This window comes from Sus scrofa, chromosome 2, assembly GCF_000003025.6.
Source record: "Sus scrofa isolate TJ Tabasco breed Duroc chromosome 2, Sscrofa11.1, whole genome shotgun sequence".
NCBI lineage: Eukaryota > Metazoa > Chordata > Mammalia > Artiodactyla > Suidae > Sus > Sus scrofa.
The window spans coordinates 48,116,124-48,139,707 of record NC_010444.4 but is presented as its reverse complement, the minus strand read 5'-3'; the positions used below and the strand labels follow the sequence as shown (position 1 = coordinate 48,139,707).

General features: G+C 42.2%; 1 protein-coding gene across 1 annotated transcript in view; it reads right to left on the bottom strand.

Moving 5' to 3' along the window:
- GALNT18 (polypeptide N-acetylgalactosaminyltransferase 18) overlaps positions 1-23,584 on the bottom strand; it is a 367,881-nt gene that overhangs the window by 91,406 nt on the left and 252,891 nt on the right. The window contains exons 4-6 of the mRNA XM_005661126.3: positions 22,081-22,264; positions 20,367-20,564; positions 14,923-15,037 (exon numbers count right to left, since the gene is read on the bottom strand). Of these exons, the coding sequence (XP_005661183.2) occupies positions 14,923-15,037; positions 20,367-20,564; positions 22,081-22,264 (497 nt within the window). The remainder of the gene's footprint in view (positions 1-14,922; positions 15,038-20,366; positions 20,565-22,080; positions 22,265-23,584) is intronic.

Sequence of the window (23,584 nt, the reverse complement as noted above, 5' to 3'; positions counted from 1 at the left end):
TGTAATTAAAATGTATCTCCCTTTATGTTAATTTTCTGATTTCATTTTATTGGGCTTATATTCACAGGGGTTAATACTTTTTGTGTGGATTTTTACAACTGAGATATGATTTATCTATCAATATGTTAAAAATATGCATTATATTTTATAATTATGGCCTCCATCATGGAGATCTTCTGTGGCCATGATTTCAATCAAGTTTAGTTTTCCTGAATCAAATTTTGCAGAGTAAACTATCTCACTATTCATTTCTTCAATGTTTGAGTTTTTAAAATTTTTACTGCTTTCATTTTTTGGTTGTTGCTTCAGTTCATGTTGATGATTTTTTACTACTACTCATAATTTGGAAAAATAATAATTTGCTTTTTTTTTTTTTGTTTAAAAATGTCTTTTAGGACTATCACAAGAAATAGTGTCAGCAGGTTCTCTGGGTCTTGTACTTACTACTGTTGCCACTGCGAACATGAAGAACACAGAAGTCCTTAAAGGCACAGTGGAGGAAGGGGTCAAAACATCCTGTTTAAGCTTGTGACATTGTCTATAATCTGTTGGCTAGTACTTAGAAGATGGGGAGGTGGTTGTCTCTCTAGCTAGACTTAGAGCCAAAGACAGGGTCTACATCATTCACCTCTAGTTTCTCAGTAGCTGGCAAATGGGTGTCTGAAGAGTGGATGAATGAATGTGAATACAAATGAACCCACAAGGAGGTCATGAGAAATCTTATCTTATTTCTTACTGAAGGTCACTATACCATGCCTATCCATTTAAGGCATAGTGGTTTCTGAAGCCAGTCTTCCTGGGTTCAAATCTCAGTTTTATCATTTTCTAGGCATGTGACATGGGGCAAGTTAGGTCACCGTTCTGTGCTTTGATGGATCCTGCTGGAAGTGGGGATAATGAAAATGTCTGTATCACAAGCTTGTTACAAGGATTAGGGGAGTTAATACATGTAAAGCACTTAGGACAGTAGCTCACATACAATTTCTGCTATGTAATGATTAACTATTAGTATCATGGTCATAAATCTCATCTATCTTTCTAGCAGTGGTCATGCTCATGTCCTGTTAGAAGGAGCTCAGATTTCACTAGACTTCCCTTCCTTTTTTATAATTCTAATATTTGCTTTTATATTGAATCGATAACTATATCCATTGCAGCTTCCACCCCACTGTTCATGGCTCTAACCTTCTGAGATATGTAGAATAGATTCTCTTATATTTGACTGGCCTTCAAATTCGAAACCTGTTCATTGGGTACATACTAAGTCCAAGCATCATGAAAAGTCACAAAAAATCCTGACATAAAGTATTTAAAGTCTAGCCAGGAAAGAAGTGGGAAAGGTGATGTTTGTGTCTCTCACAGATTCTTTCTTTCTTTCTTTCTTTCTTTTTTTTTTTTTTTTTTTTTTTAGCTTTTTAGGGCCATACCCAAGGTAGGTTCCCAGGCCAGGGGTCGAATCAGAGCAGCAGCTGCTAGCCTATACCACAGCCACAGCAATGCAGGATCTGAGTCACATCTGCAACCTACACCACAGCTCACGGCAACACCAGATCCTTAACCCACTGAGCAAGGCCAGGGATAGAACCTGCGCCCTCATGGATGCTAGTCAGATTCATTAACTGCTGAGCCACTATGGGAATTCCTCCTCCTTTCAATCCAACATCTCCATGATACACAGTTGGCAAGCCAGAATCTAACTTACAAATGTAATTTAACTTACAAACACTTGTAAGTTTGAACTCACAAACATAATATAAAGGCTACATAATTGAAACTGTGTGATATTAGTACATGAATACACCAACAGGTTAATGAAACTAGAATAGAAAATAAACAGACCCAAATATGTACGGCAATTTAGTTTATGATAAAGGCAGTACTGCAAATCAGTGAGAAAAAGATATTATTTTAATTAGAAGGTGTTAGGATAACTGGATGGCCATAGAGAAAAATAAGGCATTGGGTCCATTCCTCACACCACACATAAGGATTAATTCTGAATGAGAGATTGAAATGTAAACAATACAATCATTGCAAGTTTAGAAGAAACCATAGGTGAATTTCTCTCTATCCTTATAGTGGGTAAATTTTACTCTGACTAAACTCTGGAAGCAAGAAGGAAAAAGACTAACACACTTGCTTATGTTAAAAAAAAAAAAAAAACAACAAACCCACAACTTGGAGTTCCCATCGTGGTGCAGCAGAAACGAATCTGACTAGGAACCATGAAGTTGCAGGTTTGATCCCTGGCCTCACTCAATGTGTTAAGGATCTGGCATTGCCGTGAGCTGTGGTGTAGGTTGCAGACACGGCTCGGATCTGTGGTGTAGGTTGCTGTGGCTGTGGTATACGCAGGCAGCTGTAGCTCCAATTCGACCCTAAGCCTGGGAACCTCCATATGCCTAAAAAGCAAAAGCAAAAAAACAAACAAACAAAAAAAAAAAACCTTTTGCATGTCAAAAAAAAATCCTAAGGAAAATCAAAAGACAAGTAACAAAAGTCAAGAAACGTACTGGAGAAAATATTTATAATGTATATGATAGGCAAAGCATTACCATCCCTGATGTGTAAAAAGATCCTAAAAATAGAGTAAAGATTAACACTCCTACAGGAAAAAGGGCCAAAGACATGAAAACCTCATGGAAAAAAGAAATGCAAATGTCTTTAATCATGTGAAAAGCTGTTCAACCTAGCTCTTAATAAGAGAAATGCAAATTAAAACTACTCCGAAAGCCACTTCTCATTTGTTAGATTGGCAAAACCCCAAATATTCCACAACATACTTTGTTGGTTTACTGTGAGGAAACACACATCTTTGTTATTCCTGGTGGGAAAAATACTACCTCTTTGGAGTGATATTTGATGATGTCTAGCAAAATTATACGTGTATTTGCCCTATGATCTCACAATTCCACTTTTGGGAAGCTACTCAAACAAAAATCTAGAAAAATAGGAAAAAAATGATTTGTTATAGCACTAAGTTCTCAAAGAGACTGGTAGAATAAACCATGGAACCTGCACCCTTTGGAGTACTATGCAGCTATAAAAAAGCAATGAGGAATACCTCTATAAACTATTCCATGGTAATCTTCAGAAAAAATTTACATAGTGGAAAAATAAAGTGGTGGAAAGTGTACATAGTATAATACCATTTATCTAAGAAAGGAGACGTGAATATAGACATATTTCCTTTTATTTTTTTAAAGTGTAAAGTAAAACAAACAAAATGTTTATGTTAGAGGTAGTGACGAAATATGTTAAAGAGGACATTAATAGCAAGTATATTTTTCCGAATATACTTTCGTTGTAGATTTGACTTTGGATTATGTAAATTTTTACATAATTGCAAAAATTAAATATGAAAATGGAATTTCTAAAAAGTAAAGGAAAATAAAATAAATAAACCTGCTTATTGGAGGGAAGGATAATTGCACAGAGAAGGAACTATCCTCGGTGACTTTAAATAGCAGTAATTAGACTGTACATCTCTGGTGGAATATAACCTAAAAGCCAAAAGAAATGCAAAAAAAAAGTATTTATAGTAAACATTTCTTTGGTGATAGTGTTCTGAGATAGTTGTGTGAACACTAGGGAATAAAAGAAATAAGTAATTATGTTAGTGTCATTAAAAACCAGAATTTTTGGCATGGGAGAAAGGAAATATAGGTGTGAGACTGATAAGGTAAAAACACTATAGTGCTAAATTTGATTCATAGAGATCATCATGAATGCCCAGAGTATTTTATCTCTACAACAAAAATAATAATAATTTCCAGCCCTAACTACTGAAAAGACCTAGCAACATGGACCAACTCAGTGGCACTGAGCACCCCTAGTGCCCAGATTGTGGTTTTAAACACCATTTCTCACTCGAAGCTTAGCTCCTTAGAAGCTGATTACAGGTATGGAGCAGGAAATGTATAGATGGAACATCCCTGACAGCAGGGAAGTCATTAAAGAGCCAAAGGACTCTTCCTGAGGAACAGATGTCAAAAAGCTCCCAAAGGCCAGTGGTGGAAAATTTGCATATCAATAGGAATATTAAATAAAAGAAATTGAAACATCAAATATATTTAAATATGTAAATTCACAATAGTACTGAAAACCCTAATCGGCTACCTTTGGAAGATGGCAGAGAATTGACTATTATTTTGTGAGCTATTACAGAATTATTTATTCTGACTTTTCCTAATGAACTTTGTTGTACTTTCAGGCAAACAAAGAATGGATGATTGTAAATGTCTCTTTATAAAAGTTATTTCAGCTAATAAACGAAGAAGGAAAAATAAAATTAAAATATCACCATTTTGCAACCCTAATGAATTTCCGGATCTAGGCAATAATCAGCAATGACTGCTAGCATCACAAAAGGGGAGACAACAAGACATTAAGTACCTCGTGATGAAAGTGCACACACACTGCCTATGAAATATCCTTGCTACAAAATTGAACCTACATCTCTAGGTCTAACTAGCAATTTAGAAGAAATATAGGGAACAGAAGGACATGTTAGATGACATCAGGGGAACGCAATCAGGAAAATCTAGACTGTGGGAGTCTCCACAGGACAAATAAGCTGATCTCTTTAAAAACAAATTACATGGAGGAAAAAGAAATGGGGAAAGAAATCCAGTAGATTAATAGAGACTTTCAAGCCATATTAATCAATGGGATCTTGATTCACGCAAACAAACAAAAACAAAATAAAAAATGTTATGAGAGAACTGAGGAAAATTTCAATACTAATTGAATATTTGATGATATTAGGAAATTCTTTTCAATAGCTTTAGGACTGAAATAGTACTGTGATCATGTTTCTTTTTAAAAAAGTTCTTATCTATTTCAGATGCATATTGAACTATTTTTTGATGATATAATGTCTGTGATTTGCTTCAAAATAATTGGAGTTGGGAAGAATGTGGTAGGGATAAAGATTAAAGCCAACCTTTCCATGAGTTAGCAGTGTTAATACCTGATGAAGATGCAAGGGTATTATACTATTCTTTCTATGTTTTGGATATGTTTGAAATTGTACATAATGAAGAGTTTTATTTATTTTTTTCTTTTTAGGCCGATACTCACAACAAATGGAAGTTCCCAGGCTAGGGGTCCAATTGGAGCTGCAGCTGCTGGCCACAGCCAGAGCCATAGCAACACTGGATCCAAGCTGCATCTGCGACCTATGCTACAGCTCAAGGCAATGCCATATCCTTAATCTACTGAGTGAGGCCAGCGATTGAACCTGCATCCTCGTGGATACTAGTTGGATTCGTTACTGCTGAGCCACAAATGGGAACTCCTAAAGAGGTTTTCTTGAATCCCTTTTTTTGACAAAGTATTTGGAATATGGAGTACAATATCTTAGATCTTATACTACTTGTTTTAGGGGACATTTGAACCTAGGTTCTAAATTCCTTTCCTATATGAAGGACTACATCAGGGTAATACTTGGGCCCGTGGAACCTGAAAGGAGGTATATATGACCTGCCCATTTTACCATTTTATAAATATATATACACACACACACATATATATACATACACATGTATAATAATAATATGGTCCTGTTTAGTATAGAGAGAGCACTTTAGAGTTTACAAAGTACTTAAATTGATTTCTTCTTATCTTTATGGTTAAAATAATTATTATATAATGAGATAATAAACCATAAGAATGAACTAACTTTTTGGCCGACATAAATGTTTTTTTTTTTTGTTTTTTTTTTTTTTTTTTTTTTTTTTTTTTTTTGCCTTTTCTGGAGCTGCTCCCGCGGCATATGGAGATTCCCAAGCTAGGGGTCTAATCCAAGCTGTAGCCTCCGGCCTACACCAGAGCCACAGCAACGCAGGATCCAAGCCGTGTCTGCAACCTACACCACAGCTCATGGCAACGCCGGATCCCTAACCCACTGAGCAAGGCCAGGGATCAAACCTGCAACCTCGTGGTTCCTAGTCAGATTCGTTAACCACCGAGCCATGATGGGAACTCCAACATAAACATTTTTAATCTTATAACGCTATTAAAATAATATCTGGCTTGCCTATGGCCCTTGATTGTGTGTCATTAATCTGGAAAACTGTAGGGAAAGAGCTTTGATAATACAGATGTCAAAGAACTTACCACCTATGTTTTCTTCTAGGAGTTTTATGGTCTTAAACCCACTTTGAGTTAATTTCGGGGTATGGTGTTAGATAATGGTCCAGTTTCATTATTTTGCACATGGCTGTCCAGTTTTCCCAATACCATTTTATTTATTTATTTATCTATTTTTTAGGGCGCACCTGCGGCACATGGAGGTTCCCAGGCTAGGGGTCGAATCGGAGATGTAGCTGCCGGCCTACGCCAGAGCCACAGCAACGCGGGATCCAAGCCGTGTCTGTGACCTACACCGCAGCTCATAGCAACACCAGATCCTTAACCCACTGAGTGAAGCCAGGGATCGAATCTGCATCCTCATGGTTGCAAGTAGGGTTCGTTAACTGCTGAGCCACGACGGGAACTCCCCCAATACTATTTATTGAAGAGCTGATCTTTTACCTATTGTATATTCTTGGCTCATTTCTTATAACTTAATTGACCATATATGCATGGGTTATTTCTGGCATCTCTATTCTGCTCCATTGATCCATGTGTCTGATTTATGCTAATAACATACTGTTTTTTAAAAATTGAATTATAGTTAATTTACAATGGTGTATTAGTTTCAAGTGCACAGCAAAGTGATTCAGTTATAACTCTATATATTCTCTTAAACATTCTTTTTCATTATAGGTTATTATAAGATATTGAGTATAGTTCCCTGTGATCTTTAGTAGGTCCTTGTTGATTATCTATTTTATTTAACATATTAATCCCAAACTCCTAATTTATCTTCACTCCCCCACCCCTGCCTGCTGCCTTTGGTTTGCCTGTTACCTTTGGTAACCATAAGTTTGTTTTTTATGTCTGTTAGTCTACTTCTGTTTTGTAAATAAGTTCATTCGTATCATTTTTAGATTCCACATGTAAGTGCTATTAAATGATATGTGTCTTTCTCAGTTTGACTTCACTTAGTACGATACTCTCTAGGTCCATCCACATTGTTGCAAATGGTATTATTTCATTCTTTTTATGGCTGAGTAACATTCCACTATATATATAGTGGAATATATATGCATACCACATCTTTTTTATCACTGCATCTGTCTATGGACATTTAGGTTGTTTCCAAGTCTTGGCTATCATAAACAGTGCTGCTATGCACACTGAGGTGCACCTATCTTTTTGAATTGAAGATTTCTCTGGATATATGGCCAGGAATGGGATTACAGATCATATGATAACTCTATTTTTAGTTTGTAAAGGAATTTCCATACTGTTTTCCATAGTGGCTGCTTCAATTTATAGTCCTACCAACAATACGTAGGGCTTCTTTATCCCCACACCGTCTCTAGCATTTATTATTTGACTTTTTAAATGATGTTCATTTTGACTGGTGTGAGGTGATACCTCACTGTAGTTTTGATTTGCATTTCTCTAATGACTAGTAATATTGAGCATCTTTTCATGTGCTTGTTGGCCATCTGTATGTCCTCTTTGGAAAAATGTGTTTAGGTCTTCTGCTCTATTTTTTTTTTTTAATAGCCACACCTTCAGCATATGGACATTCCTGGGCAAGGGGTCAAATCAGAACTGGAGCTGCTGGCCTACGCCACAGCCACAGCAACTCCAGATCCGAGCCACATCAGCGACCTGCACTGCAGCTTGTGGTAATGCCAGATCCTTAACCACTGAAGGGGGCCAGGGATTGAACTAATCCTCGTGGATACTAAATTTCTGGCTTCTTTACCCACTGCCAGCAACGGGATCTCCCTGTCTGCTCATTTTTAAATTGGATCGTTTGTTTGTTTTATATTAAGCTCTATGGCTGTTTGTATATTTTAGAAATTAATCCCTTGTCAGTAGCATCATTTGCAAATATTTTCTCATAGACAGTAGCTTGTCTTTTCATTTTATTTACGGTTCCAATACCACAGATTTGCTCTATAATTTTTCTTAAGTGCTATTTTGGTTGGATTTAACATGACCCAATATATTGTATATTTGTTATCATTCAGTTCAAAATATTTTCAAATTTCTATAATTTGAAATAATTAACTTCTATAATTTCTTTTTGACCTATGAGTTATTTAGCTATGTTTCACAATTTCCAAAAATATGGCTTCTGTCTATAATTTTTAGTTATGGATAATAATCTATAATTTAATTCTATTGTGGTTAGAAAACATGTTTTATATGATGTTTTGTTGAAATTGTTGAATTTTGTAGTTGTTAGATGTAGTGATGTATATATGTCCATGCAATTCAAACTGTTAATTATATTGGTCTATCAATTATTGGGAAAAGTATATTAAAATCCCCCACTACATTAGGATGCTGTTGGTGTCTCCTTGAAATTCTACCCATTTTTACCTTATATAATATAATTAAAGTTATACAATTAGGTGCATAAACACATAATTGTTATATATTCTTGATGAACTGCACGTATTATCATCTTGTACATATCTTTATTCATCCTGAAGCATGTTGTAATCATTTTTCCAATATTAACATAACTAGAGTAACTTTCTTTTGATTGGCATTTACCTGTTACGACTTTTTCTATCCATTTAAATTTTAACTTTTCTGTATTACTATATTTCAGGCTTATAAATAGTCTACAGGTAATTTTAAAAATCTAGTCTTAAAATGTTTGTCTTTTAAACTGGTCCATGTAAATTTGTTATATTTTACTGATATGGTTGGATGTACATCTACCATTTTATATTTTTTTTTTAGTATCACCTGTTGTTTCTTTTTCTTGCCATTTTCATATTTCATTTTTCCCTTCTACTACTTAGGAAGTTATACTTGCTATATCTATGATTTCATGGCTCCCCAGAAAATTTAATATGGTTATTTCATCAGAATTGAAAGGCAGCTAGTATCTTTTCTATCATCATTAACAACATAGGTATTTTAGAATACTTTAATTACAATCACACCTCCCAACTTATTTGCAATTGTCATCATGCACTGTAGTTTTAATTTGCTTTTATAACCCCATAATGCATTACTGTAGTGTAATTTACCATCAGTATTTCTTTAGATTTATTCATATATTTATATTTATTCATACATGAGTTAATTATTCTTTTATCTTGGATGTCCTTCTAGGCTCCTTTTCCTTATACCCGAAGTATATCCTCTAAAATTTATTTTAGTGAGGGTCTGTTAGTAGCAAACTCAGTTTGGAAAATGAAAAATGGCTTTCTTTTACCCCAGTTTTTAAAGGATTTTTTAAATTGAGTATACATATGTAAGTGGATATTTTCTCTCAGCATATTGAAGATATTATTTCATGGTGTTCTGGATTCCATTATTTCCATTGGAAAGTCCATGTTATTCTAATTATCATTAAGTTTTAGCTAGTCTATCTTTTCTCTCTGACTGCTATAAGATCTCCTTGTGTTTGGTGTTCTGCAGTTCCACTGGGATAAGTCTAAGTGTGAGTATTTTTGTATTTAGCTTGCCTTTGGATAGGTTGATTTTCTGAATCTGAGTAGTGGTGTCATTTGCCAGTTTGGGAACATTTTTAGTCATTATCTCTTCAAGTGTTGCTTTTACCTAATTTTCTCTTTCTATCATCTCTGTTTGGAGTTTTAAGATATTAAACCCTCCCTCTCATTTCCACATGTCTCTCAACCTCTTTCTTTCATGTTTTTTTTTTTTCTTTGTCTTCCTAGGCTGATTTTGAATGCTTTCTTCGGCTCTACTTTCTGGTTTACTCATTTTTTTCCTTTAACAATATCCATCGAGCTGCTTAATCCATTCATTAAGCTTTTAATTTCCATCTTATATGTCTCATGCTTGAAATATAACTGGCGTTTAAATTTTTCTTGTTTCTTATTCATATTTTTAATTTCTTCTTTTACTTATTTAAATGTAGTATACAACTTGTCTTATATCCTATGTCTGTTAGATTCAACATGTGAAGATTTTGTAGATCAAATTTGGCTATCCAATGCTTTTGCTAGTATTTGCTCTAGTCTTTCTTTTTCTCTTGTCCGTTTTGTGATGTTTTAAAAACATCGACCTCACATTCCTTGGAACTCTAGCTGAGAAGTTTTGTGGCCTGGTTAATGGGGTTTTTACCCAGAGAGGACTTATATACTTTTTTTTTTTTTTTTTTTTTTTGCTTTTTAGGGCCACACCCACAGCATATGGAAGTTCCCAGGCTAGGGGTCAAATCGGAGCTACAGCTGCCGGCCTATGTCACAGGCCACAGCCACAGCAACGCAGGAACTGAGCTGCATCTGCACCCTACACCACAGCTCTCAGTGATGATAGATCCCCGACCCACTGAGTGAGGCCAGGGATCAAACCCACATCCTCATGGATACTAGTCAGATTAGTTTCCCCTGCGTCACAATGGTAACTCCCTATATACACTTTTGGCAGATGCCTCAAAACTTCCAAAAACATTAAGTTAAATTTTCCTCTCCAGATTTTCTGGATCACGAAGTACTTTGATTTTAAATTATAGATCCAAGGGAGGGAGTCACAGAGGAGAATTTTACTTTCTTCCTAGCCCAAGATTGAGACAGGCAATTATTACTCTAATGGTGAAGATGTGGGTGGGAGAATTTCTAGCTCATCTTAATATTCAGATGATTGGCCTTTGCAGTCCCAGCTTTAAGGGAGATAAAGGGTGAGGGTTATTTATTAGACTTTTTTTTTTTTTCCCCGGCCACCATCATAGAATATGGAAGTTCCTGGGCTAGGGATGGAATCCGAGCTGGAGCTGCGACCTATGCCACAGCTGCAGCTGCAGAAACACCAGAGACTTAACCCACTGTGCTGGGCTGGGAATCAAACTGGCGCCTCCATAGAGACAGGCAGATCATTAACCCATTGGGTCACAGTGGGAACCCCTTTATCATTCTTAGTGTTGTCATGCCTTAGGCTTTGTATCATGTCCTCTGTTTACTGTATGAAACTGGGACATCATAAGCTTCAAGTCACTAGGTTCCTCAGATATAACAGACTCAGGCTTCTCTGGTCCTACTTTCATTTAGGTTTTGGTGTCTGTATTAATTGTCTTGGGTTGTTATAACAGTTATGAAGGCTGGAAGTCTGAAGTCAGGTATTGGCAGGTCACAATTTCCCCAAAGCCTCTAAGTGAGGATCCTTCCTTGCTCTTCTAGCTCTGGGAGCCCTGCAGCTTGTGGCATCACAATTCCAACCTCTGCCTCCACCTTCACATAGTCATCTTCCCTCTGTGTCTGTCTGTGTCCAAATTTTCCTTCCTTTATAAGGACACCTGTAATATAGCATGACTGTTACCAGTATGACCTCATCTTAACCTGACAACACCTATAAAGATTCTATTTCCAGATAAGATCATAGTCACAGGTCCAGGGGATCAGAATTCCAACATATTCTAAAAGGGACTCAATTCAATCCGCAACAGTTACTAACTACTTCATAATTCCTTGCTGGCACTCAAATACTTTCTTTTTTATTCTAGTATTTTATAGTCATCATTGGTAATCTTTCTGTCTCCTATTCAGTGTTAGCTTTTATTTATCATTCTTTTCATTCTTCTTGCTCATAGATGTCTCCATCTTTTCCCCACTGAGTTGTGGGCTTATACTTTGGGGGGGGGGAAGGCTTATTAGAACTGAGTGCAACATAAGAATAAGACTTTAAATGGGAACTCGGTAGACATGACTGTGAACACAGTAGAAGAAAATGACTGCATGCACGTTGTAATTCTCTTTTGGGAATGCTCAAGGACTTTTATCTCTAGATTACTGCAGTATACCGATTCAGGCTTTTGAATCATAAAGACCTGGAGTTGAATCTTTTCTCTACCTCTTATAAGTCATATGACCTTGAGAGCATATGATGAAAGCTCTTAATTTCACAATTTTCTGTTTGACAAAAAAGGTATTAGAATATTACAGCTACTTTTTAGGCTGTTTTGTAGACGGATGATATAAGCAAAGTGCCAGAGCAGGTACTGAGTAATTGTGCAAACAACCCTATTTCTGTGTGCCAAATGGGTAAGGACTTTGAATGAGCTGCCTCTGAATAAATGAGGAGAGGAAAGCAGTGTCTCTTATTTTTACATAAAATCCTGTGGAGTAATTGAAGGGAGATCCCAGATGGGGAAAGTGAGGCACTGAGATGTTAACTCATACCCATGAAAGAAAAACACTAATAATGACACAAACTATAAAAATATACTTTGAAGATGGCTGAAGGTTCTGTATCCCTTAAGCAGGGACCTGGACTTAAAATCCAAATTAACTAGCCCCTTCTTCTGTCCTCAGCTCTGTCAGCCAACAGATTGTTGGTTCCCTGCTTTAAAAGCCACTTTTCTGGGAGTTCTGCTTGTGGCACAGTGGAAACGAATCCGGCTAGTATCCATGAGGGTGTGGGTTTGATCCCTGGCCTCGCTCAGTGGGTTAAGGATCTGGCATTGCTGTGAGCTGTGATGTAGGTTGCAGACACAGCTCAGATCCTGTGTTGCTGTGGCTGTGGCTAGGCTGGCAGCTGTCACTCGGATTCAACCCCTAGCTTGGGAACCTCCACATGCCATGAGTGCAGCCCTAAAAAAAAAAAAAAAAAGAAAAGAAAAGAAAAGAAAAGCAAAGCAAAAAATAAATAGATAGGAGTTCCCGTCATGGCGCAGTGGTTAACGAATCTGACTAGGAATCATGAGGTTGAGGGTTCGGTCCCTGCCCTTGCTCAGTGGGTTAATGATCTGGTGTTGCCATGAGCTGTGGTGTAGATTGCAGACACGGCTCGGATCCTGCGTTGCTGTGGCTCTGGCGTTAGGCCGGTGGCTACAGCTCCGATTAGACCCCTACCCTGGGAACCTCCATATGCCGTGGAAGCGGCCCAAGAATAGCAAAAAGACAAATAATAATAATAATAATAATAATAATAAAATAAAAATAAATAAATAAATAAATAAGTAAAAGCCATTTTTCCTTCAACTCCATGACACTTCACCTCTGTCAAATGGGAGAGAAGAGATAGAAAAAAAAAAAAAAAAGCCAGGCAACATTTTCTATTGTATTTTACACCCAAACACAAATATTAAACAAATATTGGAAAGCCTCACCCAGGCCCTCACTCCAGAACAGCTTTATAATCCAAGCAAGGCAGAGCCAGAAATCTCCCACCACTCCATGATTGACTCACCTACATGTTGGAAGCAGAGTTCACAAATCTAATTCCTTTCTCTTTCCCGGACCCTTTTACCCAGAGAGCATAAGTGACTTAGAGGCGGCTCTGCCTGCTCAGCCAATTCCCAGCAGCAGCTTCTAGTGAAAAATATTATGTTTGGGGGCGAGGATTTATCCAGGAGCGTGCGGAAATGAGATGGCGAGGATGCAAATGGTGAATAAATGACCGGTATAGGGAGAGTGGAGAAATGAGGGTGATTATGCAGGCTCTGTCCTCTATGAATATATTAGCTCCTCAATGAGCCTATGCATTTTGCCTGCCTCCAAAGCAATTTCCCTGGGTTTCAGTGAATACAGGTGTCTGGAAGTGTTTTCTAAGCTCAGCTTCAGACAAGCTGCTCCTGCTGCCAGACCTCAAAGCCCTAGTATTAAGTCTGGGTGACAAATCAGGCCTACACTACCTGCCAGGCCATTGTAGGTATTGTAAGATGCTCATTGGAGATGCCCAGGATCCCCTCAGGGTAGGGTGAGGGCTGTCCAGGGCCAGCTGACTGCCCAGTGGATGGGAGGGTAAGAGGAATCCTTAGAGGAAACCGAAGATTAGCAACAGGAGATGCCAGATACAGACACTAAGGCACACTAAGGCCAAAAGGGCAAGAGTTGGGTCACTAGTGGGGATCAGGCAGATGCTAGGTGGTCCACATGGAAGGCTGGCATGAGGAGGAACATCTCGGGTGATTGCCACGTACACCAGTGGGTACGAGGTCCTCTCAGGGGCTGGCGAGCCTGTAGTGCATGGAGATCCCCATAGAGGGGACAAGCACAGCTTGCATGTCGCTGTTTTTATGAGGACAGGACCATAACTGGACAGAGGGGCGGCTTCCTTGTATAAGATGAGGTCCTCCATTGTATCCATGATCAGATTTCTATCAACTGCTAAGGGACCTCCTTCAGCCACGAGGGAGGGGTTCATCTTAGAGTTCTCTTTTCATGGGCCCGGAAAGGGGGCCAGAGTCTCGGAAATGTTCCTGTAGGATGAGAACTTAAATGGTGCCTAGTGCAGAATTCACATCAGATGCTGATAGCTGCAATGGGCCTGTACTTGGGGGCAGGATGCTGGCTACCCTGGAAAGTGGTGCGTGGCATGCATGGGTCATGTGGTAGGTCTGAAACCCACGTGGACTGAACCTGGCTGTGTTTTGCTGTTTATGCCCCAAGAGTTTAATTCTCTGGAGTCCTCCCTTGACAAAGTCTTTAGGAAGCTTCTGCAGGCCACTGTGGGAGACGAAGAATGTCAGAGTGAGAAACCCCAAAGGGAGGTGACAGTGTGAGGCAGTGACTCTGAGGGCCTGTTCAGCACCCCCTTCATCTCTTGGCTGGTTCACCTCTTTGCTCACCCTGAAGATTCTGTGTTTGGTTTTAACTAAGATGCTGTCACCTTGATGTGGGAGCCATCCCATATCCCCATGCCAACCAAAGCATTTTCTGATGTTTTTTTCTTCCTGAAAATGCTATAGGTCCCAACCTGTGTCTCTAGCCCATCCTCACGGTCCTGATCACACACATGTGGACCAAAGTTCGAGACTGGACGTTCAGAATCAGTCCGCCACCCTCAACCCAGAGCCCCATTTCTCCACGCCCAAGACGCATTCACCCTCTGCAGACCTAAGCCAAGCCCCACCTGGTGAAAAGCCCTGCTTACCCTGATCCCAAGCTCGACATTCTCGCCTCCATACACCTCCATGCCTTCATCCAGTAAGCCGATCTCCTGGAAGTATTGCCGGTCCACAATGAAGCAGCCAATGAGGGCGGGGCTCCTACAGGGCATGGGGAGAAGGCCAGCAGTTAGCAGAGGGGCTGTTTCGGGGGTGCCAGCAGAGCAGTAAGTGCAGTGCTGCCTTCCTGCCAGCAGGACCTGGTCCTCTCCCTTCCTATGCTGCCAGACTGCTGTGGGTCTCGCTCTCCAGGTGACCCTCCAGGGTCCACCCTCACCAGTTACTCCAGAGGGACTGATTCAGCAGGGCAGCGGCAGATAACTCCTGACCTGGCCCCAGCTGTCATTCCTGGTGGTGCATGGGTGTGTGTTAGCCCAGAGAAGCAGTGTTTGGTCTGCCGGCCTAGACTGCATGTCTGTCTCTCTAGCTGCTTTGACTCCAGCTCCCTGCATAGGGAGTCTCTGTTTCTACCTGATCTCCTGCAACAACTATTCCATCCTTCACCTTGGTCCCTTTAGAGAGATGAGCTGGGACTTTGGATAGCATAGGCGATCATTTGGATTTTTTCTGCAGGTACAGGAGTGACAATGAAGAATTTTAAACAGACAGTGGTATATGCAGATCTGTGTTTGTAAAAAGAATACTCAGGCAGCTGTGGAGTGACTTATTGGAGGAGATTGGGTGGAAATCAAGGAATCCAGTTGGGAAGCTTGTTGCTATATCCAGGTGAGAAATGATGACGACCTGGACCAGAGATCCAGGATCAGAGATAGGGATTATTTAAAGACATATTTGGGTGTAAAATCAGCAGAACTTTGAAACAGAGGAATTTCGAAGGTGAGAGGCAGGGAGGAATCTGGATGCCAGCTGGCTTTCTGCTTGGGTGACGGTGGGATGAAGGCTACCCATCAACAGGGGGGAAAGAGAAGAAGCTGGTTCAGAAGGGAGAGGGATTCCATTCTGGGAAAACTGATCTTAAGGAGCCTGTGGGTCACTAGAAAGAGTTATCAAGCAGGCAGGGCCTGGGTAGCCAGTGTGGTTGGAATTCAGCAGGGGTCTTAGGCTGGAGCAACACATCAGCCCCGTGGGACCAGGAGCTGGGTGGCCTTTCCTTAGCGAGTATGAGCTTGGGGCTCACAGCTGTGTGCACAGAGATGGCACAGGACACGATGAGGAGAGATTCACATTAGGTGAATCAGCACGAGTGCATGTGGGCTGCTTCTCTGCTGAGAGCATCATCTTACACAAATGACTTTGAATTGTTCCACTGCACACTGCTACCATTTCTAGTCCCTGCATAGCATCTTATCAGCTGGTGGCTGAAGAATGGGAGGGGAAGAGAAAGAAAAGGAGAAATCAAGAATCCTCAACTATGAGAAAACTGTCACTCACATGCAAATGGACCCATCTTTAAAACTGGAAACTCATCAAGGTGGAGAAACAGCCATTCTGCAGGCCATTTCTGTGAAGAATGCTGATGCCGGAGGTGGCTCAGGCAGAGACTGGGTACCCTGGGGCCCCTGCCCTCCTCTTTCAAATTACAGCCTTTTATTCTGAGTGGCCTCAGTTCCACAGACCACGGGCATCCGGGGCCAACAGTTCATCTCAATCCATGGCTCCTTTAGGCTGAGTTCCTACTCTGATGCGGGATGTACGACCTGGCCTTAGAGGTAAGCGCTAAAGGAAATATTTCCATTCTGGCTGTGCACTCCTGAAAGAAGTTCCCTAGCCTCTCAGAGCCTCTGATTCCATATCTACAAAAGAGAATCAACTATAACCGCACAAGGGTTTAAATTAAATGATAAAAGCTACATGAAAACCTCTGGGATGGAACTGGCACTCAAAAGATTGCTCTGAAAGATGCACTTGCACATTGAAGAAGACCAGAGCATCCTCTCTTTAAATGCATGGTTGACTCTAAAATGTTGGCCCTGTAGAGTGGGCTCTCAGCCTTTTCCCCAATGTTATTGAAATGCTGAGCAGGGCAGGGCATTTCAGGATATGGAGGAGGGGGCCTTTCCCAAACTGCCAGACCCAGTCAGAGGAAGAACAGAATCTAAAACAGTTACTCTGGGAAGAACATGGACCCCCTCAGTCTATTACTTATTAACCGATGAGGGTATTCAGTGGACCCAATCAGCCTGAAAGTGTTGTTGATTTATATCCTACCTCATTTCCAAAGGGATTAGAAATAGCTTATAAGAAAATATCAAATATATTGAAAAATTAGATAAATGTTGGAAAAGACTAAAATTTCTCCAAAAATTAGGGGCTAGCTAGAATGTATGTGTCCTCCTTCATGGTTCTTAAAGTGGACCCACAAAGTTGACCCTGAGCTTCTGGTGGCCAAGGCGAAAATGAACTTATCTGGCCTTAGAAATAAGATTTACAGTTCCCAAGCGGCAATACATAATTCCTCAGGAATAGCAAGACTTTCGGTTTGAAAGAAATTTCTCATGTCAATCTTCTTAAAGAGGTCACTTTGGGACATAGTGAACAACAATCTTAAAGCCATCACTTCAGAATGCTATAGAAGATATCTCTGGGCTCTTTTTATAGTTTACATCACGTATGGCAAAGCACAAAAGTTTAGCTCGAAGGAAATAGGAGTCAAGTGGGCAAAATACATTTGTATAAGCCACAGCTTTCTGTGAGGCTGTCTTCATCTATGGATAAAACCAGGGACGTTCTTCCAAAATCTCCCACTAATATCATTTCTCACAGTTAAGTTTTTGATAAAAATTAGGTGATGGTTGTGAGCCACACAGGACTATTGCCTTTGGAACGGATTAGCAATGAGATCTTGCTGTGTAGCACTGGGAACTATGTCTAGTCACTTATGATGGAGTATGATGTGAGAAAAAAATGTATATATGTATGTGTGACTGGGTCACCTTGCTGTACAGTAGAAAAAATGTATCAGGGAAATAAATAAAATAAAATAAAAAAGAATTAAAATTTCAATTAGAAAATAAATACCACTATAAATTTAGTTGTCCTAAAAAAAATAGGTGATAGAAAATTTGAGATTGAGATGATATTCTCTGTCAAGGACCTAGAATGTGGGTTTACTGATTAAGACCAGGTGGGTATAGGAGTTCCCATTGTGGCTCAGCAGAAATGAATCTGACTAGCATCCATGAGGACACTGGTTCAATCCCTGGCCTTGCTCAGTGGGTTAAGGATCCGGCATTGCTGTGAGCTGTGGTGTAGGTCACAGATGTGGCTCAGATCCCGAGTTGTTGTGGCTGTGCTGTAGGCTGGCAGCTAGAGCTCTGATTTGACCCCTAGCCTGGGAACCTCCATATGCTGCTGGTGCGTCCCTAAAAAAAAAAAAGACCAGGCAGATACACTTAGAGATAAGGGGAACAGAGCTGCTAACCAGAGTGGTCTTCGGCAAGAACACTCATTGTGTGATGGCATAGTTTCCTCCAAAAGCATTCCACAGCCTGGGGGCAGAACTCAGCCACAGCAGTTCTGAGCTCAACAGTGGGTACCTAGGAGGATGACCACCAGGCATGGGATCGAGCTGACCTATGCTGGGGATCCTGGCTGTACTGGCTAGAGCTTTCGCAGGGCCATGCCCTTTTGTCAGTCTTGCTTTCCTCATCTTGTAAAACAGAAATGACACAGTAAGTTGTCACCAGGTTATGACGAAGAACAAATGAGACCATGTGAGAGGCCCTTGCACACAGTGATCACCCAGCAAATATTATTTAACAACACAGAAGTGTGGCAGAGGACTAATAGATAGGTAACAGAGATAATCACAGGAAAGCTAGGTAGAGTTCTCTTTCACCCTGTTTTAAATATGAATGCCATTTTTTTCTTCTGGCAAGGAGAAATGTGATCTTGGATAATAACCACCCACTTTCAATTAAGTTTTTCATAATCTTTCTCCCTCACGTAATTCAAAGCAACATCAGTTTCTAATCTCCTCTTTCATTCCTGGAACTGTCCCCTAGGCCACTTCTGATGCCATCTGTATGTTTAATGGGCAGAACTTTGCAGGAGCCTGAAGGCACCTGATCTGTGATTAACCAGGGAGAAGTAAGGGCTGGTAGGGACGGCTGTTTCAGGAGTCTTGACATAAAAGAGAGGCTGCACAGAGGAGTTGCTTGGGTGTCTCTGAAGGCCACACAAAGGCAGAAAGAGTTTGGGTTTTTTTGTTTGTTTGTTTGCTTTTTGTCTTTTTAGGGCTGTACCCACAGAGTATGGAGGTTCTCAGGCTAGGGGTCCAATCGGAGTTGTAGCTGCTGGCCTACACCACAGCCACAGCAATGCCAGATGGGAGCCACATCTGTGACCTACACCATAGCTCATGGCAATGACGGATCCTTAATCCACTGAGCAAGGCCAGGGATCAAACCCGCATCCTCATGGATACTAGTTGCGTTGGTTAACCCCTGAGCAGAGACGGGAACTCTGAGTGTGGGATCTGTGAAAGGCAGTTGGAAGCCACTTTTGTCTGAGTCTAGCAGGATAAGCTCAAACATCAGCCAGGCTCACAAGGTGCTGTGAGGTCTGGTCTTGTCCCTCTGCCCCTCCAGCCTCACTGCCTCGGGTTGCCCCTCACTGTCCTTCTTCCTCCCAGCCCCCCTAAACCTCCTCTGTGTCCAGGAACTCATTCTGCTCCTATGAATAGAGATGTCCCTGCCCCAACCCTGTCACCCTCTTCTTGCTCTTAAAAACAAGTAGAAATGCTACCCACTCTGAAAAGGGGTCTCCCCATTTTCCATGCATTTTTTTTTACCAGCCTAGGGAATACTTTGCATTTCAATTAATTTATTCCAATCATTTTGTCTGTCTTCACTAGACTCTAGTCTTGCGGGGGTAGGAACTGATTCTTAATCACTCTGGATCCCCAGCACCCAGCACAGGAGTTGGCACTCGGCAGATATCCCACAGTGATGTGGTGAAATGAGTAACTTTGAGCCTTTGAATGGATTCTAAGAGCCAGAACTCCTTTAAAAGGGATCTTCTGGAGTCACTGTTGTGACTTAGTGGATTAAGAACCCAACTAATATCCATGAGGATGCAGGTTCGATCTCTGGCCTTGCTCAGAGGGTTAAGGATCCAATGTGGCTGAAAGCTGCAGTGTAGGTCACAGATGTGGCTCAGATCTTGCGTTGCTTGTGCCTGTGGTATAGGCCGGCAGCTGTAGCACCGATTTGACCCCTAGCCTGGGAACCTCCATATGCTGTAGGTGCAGCCCTAAAAGACCAAAAAAAAAAAAAAAAAAGAGGGTGGGGGGATCATCAGAGGCTGTAAGCTGTGACTGAAGGTCATTAGTCATTTCTTGCCACCGCAGCCCTTGCCCCACCCCTCCCTCCCACAATGGGGCTGGAGTTTGGGGAACAAGGGTTGGGCTGGGAGGGGAGCCCTTGCCTGGAAGACAAGGCAGAGAGACTCTCAGGTAAGGATGTTTTACCTGATCGGGGCTGTGGAGTTCTCCAGCTTCCACCAGGCCTTGGGGGGGTTTAGGTAGCGGCACCACAGCTCCCAGTCAAAGCCCTGGGCGGCCAGCGGGTACTCTTCTATCTCAAAGTTGTCATATTTGATATTGTCAAACGACGGCGAGATGATCCGTTTCCGGTTCTCCTTAATGCGGGTGAGCACGGGTTCGGCCCTGGGCAGAGGAGAGGGAGAAGGGGGGATTGGTACCTTCTGAAGCTCCTTCCCCGCAGAAAGAGGAGGGGAGAGCTGCTCTGCCTCCCGGGAAGGAGTCCCCATTCAGCCTCCCACCCTCATGCTTTTGGGCTGGCAAGAAGCCTGACCCCTCCTTCAGCACGTCCCTGACTGAGCTGACACGTTCTTCATGCCTTAGATCCTGGGTCTCCTTGCTTTCCTTTTTCCATGAGAAAAAAAAAAATCAAGACCTAAGAAAGAAGAAAGGACCACATCTAAGGTTCCATGGGAAGCTTTCAACTTGGGCTTTGATTTTGCTAAAATTCAGCGTATCAACCAGGAGGAAAAGGCAGATGAGGAGGGCAGAGACTAGGAGGTGAGAACAAACCTGCTTCCACCCACCATGCGATGCTGCTTAGGTCCTTCCAGACCCCCACCTGTTCCCACTGCCCAAGGAGAGGTGGGGGTTCCGGCTTCCATAGAGCCAGGAGCCCCTGTAGGCACTAGGTGAGTAAAATGTTTGCAGACAGGAATGATAAGGTTCTCATTAATAATGCATTTGTTGCATAATTGTTTATTCAAATCAGCTTGAAATAGTAAGTGTCTCTCTTCTCTTCTGGCCATAAATCCAGTGAAAATGCTTTTTAAATAGTCACAAATGGCAAGCAGGGACTTCAACTATAAGAAATGGCTGCATTACAGACTGAATTTGGGCCTGTTATGTAAAAGTAGGCTCCAGTGCAGTCATGCTATGTGCAGGCCCATTGCTCTTCCTGCTAAGGGCCCCACCTTACCCCACTCTATGGAGGCAGAGGGTGGCATCTGGAGACTAGGGGGTACAGCAGACCCCAGGGCCGTCAGGTAGGATAGGTAGGAGGGCAGTACACTCAGCTATCCCCAGCACCTGGACCCTAAGGCCAAGCTCTCTGTGAAGGCACACACAGTGGGCCACCACATGCCCTGTGGCCTGCAGGGATGTCAGCATCATGTGCCCTGTCCCTGCTTGGCTGCAGCCACTGAAGCCTTGACCCACCAAGCACCTAAGCAGCACTGGCCAGAGAGAGAGAAAGCTTTTCTAAGACCTAGTTTCACCAGCAGAAGGAATCTGAGATTCTATGCAACTTCCTGCCTGGCATCTGGGATAGCTCAGGGAACCTGTGATAACATCAAGCCATTTTAGCCCTCCCCTGCCCCCTTGGTCTTGGTCTTGTCTGTAGGGTTGGGTTTTGGCCTCATGCCAGCACTCTTGCTTTGCCCTGAGCATTTAGCCCTTTCCCCATCATGTTCCTAGAGAACCATGCCAGCTGGAGTCACACTTTATGTCACCAACCCTTGAGACACTGTGTGTTGACCTGTTGACCCTGGCCCTCGTTCATCCTGAAGGGCCAGCCCTGTGGCCTGGTCCCTCATACACTCAGATCTCTCCTTTCCCCCATCCCGATTGAGATCCCAGCAGCCTTTGCACCCATCTTCACCATACTGGGACTCATCCTCCTCAGCTCCCGATGGGCACTTACCAGCCCACATTGAACTCTACGTGGGCATCAAAGAGTGCCACTACGGGGGCAGTGGCAGCCCTCCAGCCGCTGACCCTGGAGCGGATTAGGCCTTCCTGCTTGCTGTGGCGCACAACCTTGATGAAGCCTGGCTTCTGGCCATTCACTTTGTCCACATACTCTGTCAGCTTCTCCTTCAGCTCCTCTGTGAGGGAGAAAATGCACTGTTAGCACACCTAGGGCATGGGCCATCAAGACATTCATGTTGGAGTTCCCGTCGTGGCACAGTGGAAATGAATCCGACTAGGAATCATGAGGTTGCAGGTTCGATCCCTGGCCTCGCTCAGTGGGTTAAGGATCTGGTGTTGCCATGAGCTGTGGCGTGGGTCACAGATGCAGCTCAGATCTAGCATTGCTGTGACTGTGGGTGTAGCTAGCTCTGATTCGACTCTCCTAGCTGGGAATCTCCATATGCTGCAGATGGGGCTATAAAAAACAAAACAAAACAAACAAACAAACAAAATTCATGCTTTCAGGGTGAGCAGACCCCCAAAGAGAGGCAGGAGGGACCAGTCCCCTCCCTGGGTCTCCCTCGGCATTCCCCCGGATGGCCAGGATAGCTCATCTTTGAAGGAGAAAACAGGGACAAAAACAAGTGTTTACTGAGCCCAGCGACATGAAGAGGGTCATGTGCCTCACACACGTGGTGCATTTAATCTTCACAATAAGCCCCTGGGAAAATGTGGCTCAGAGGGTTGATCAATTTGTCCAACACTATGCAGCTTGTGAGTGGGAGTCCTATTCAAGCCAGGGCTGATGACCTCAAAAGCCACATTCTTCTCATTGATTCAGGGATATTCTTCTTCCCCAGTGCTCTCCACCAGCCAGTCCCTGATCCCCAAAGAAAGCTCCATCAGCAAAGACAGAGCCCAAGGACCACTTCTCGCCTGGAAGAATCTTTCCAGGAAGTGGATGCAGGAGCTGTGCCTATGTAAGGGTCTGGCATTGGTTTCTTACTGGCTGTGCTGGGCCTGGCTAAGCATCTGCATCTTCATAACTGTGAATGGGGCCTGCAGCAGCAGCACAGGGCCTCAGCAGCCACGTTCACTGTGTTTTTCATGGCAGCTCAGGCAACAGCCTTTGACACCTGCCCTTTCCCCAAATGATGGCCGGAGTGGGCTGCATTCTCCCACCTCCAACCACAGCACCTTCCTGGGACTTGACTTCTAGTCATCCCTCCACGCATCTTCCCAGCTTGCCATACCCAGGCCCCAGGACAGATCCACCTGGGCTGAGCTCCTTATCGGAGGATGGAAGGAGTTGCATGCCCCTTGTTGCCCAGTCTGGGGCTTCGCCAGACAGACAGCCCACTAGGTATGAGAAAAGGGCACGAGGCAGCTAGCGCAGGGTAGGTGCAGCCCGGAGCAGGAGCACAGTACAGAGAGAAGGTAGCATTTGGAGCCAGCAGCAATGCACTTTAATTCTGCATTCCATGCATTAGCATGGTGACCTGTTACTAACCCAG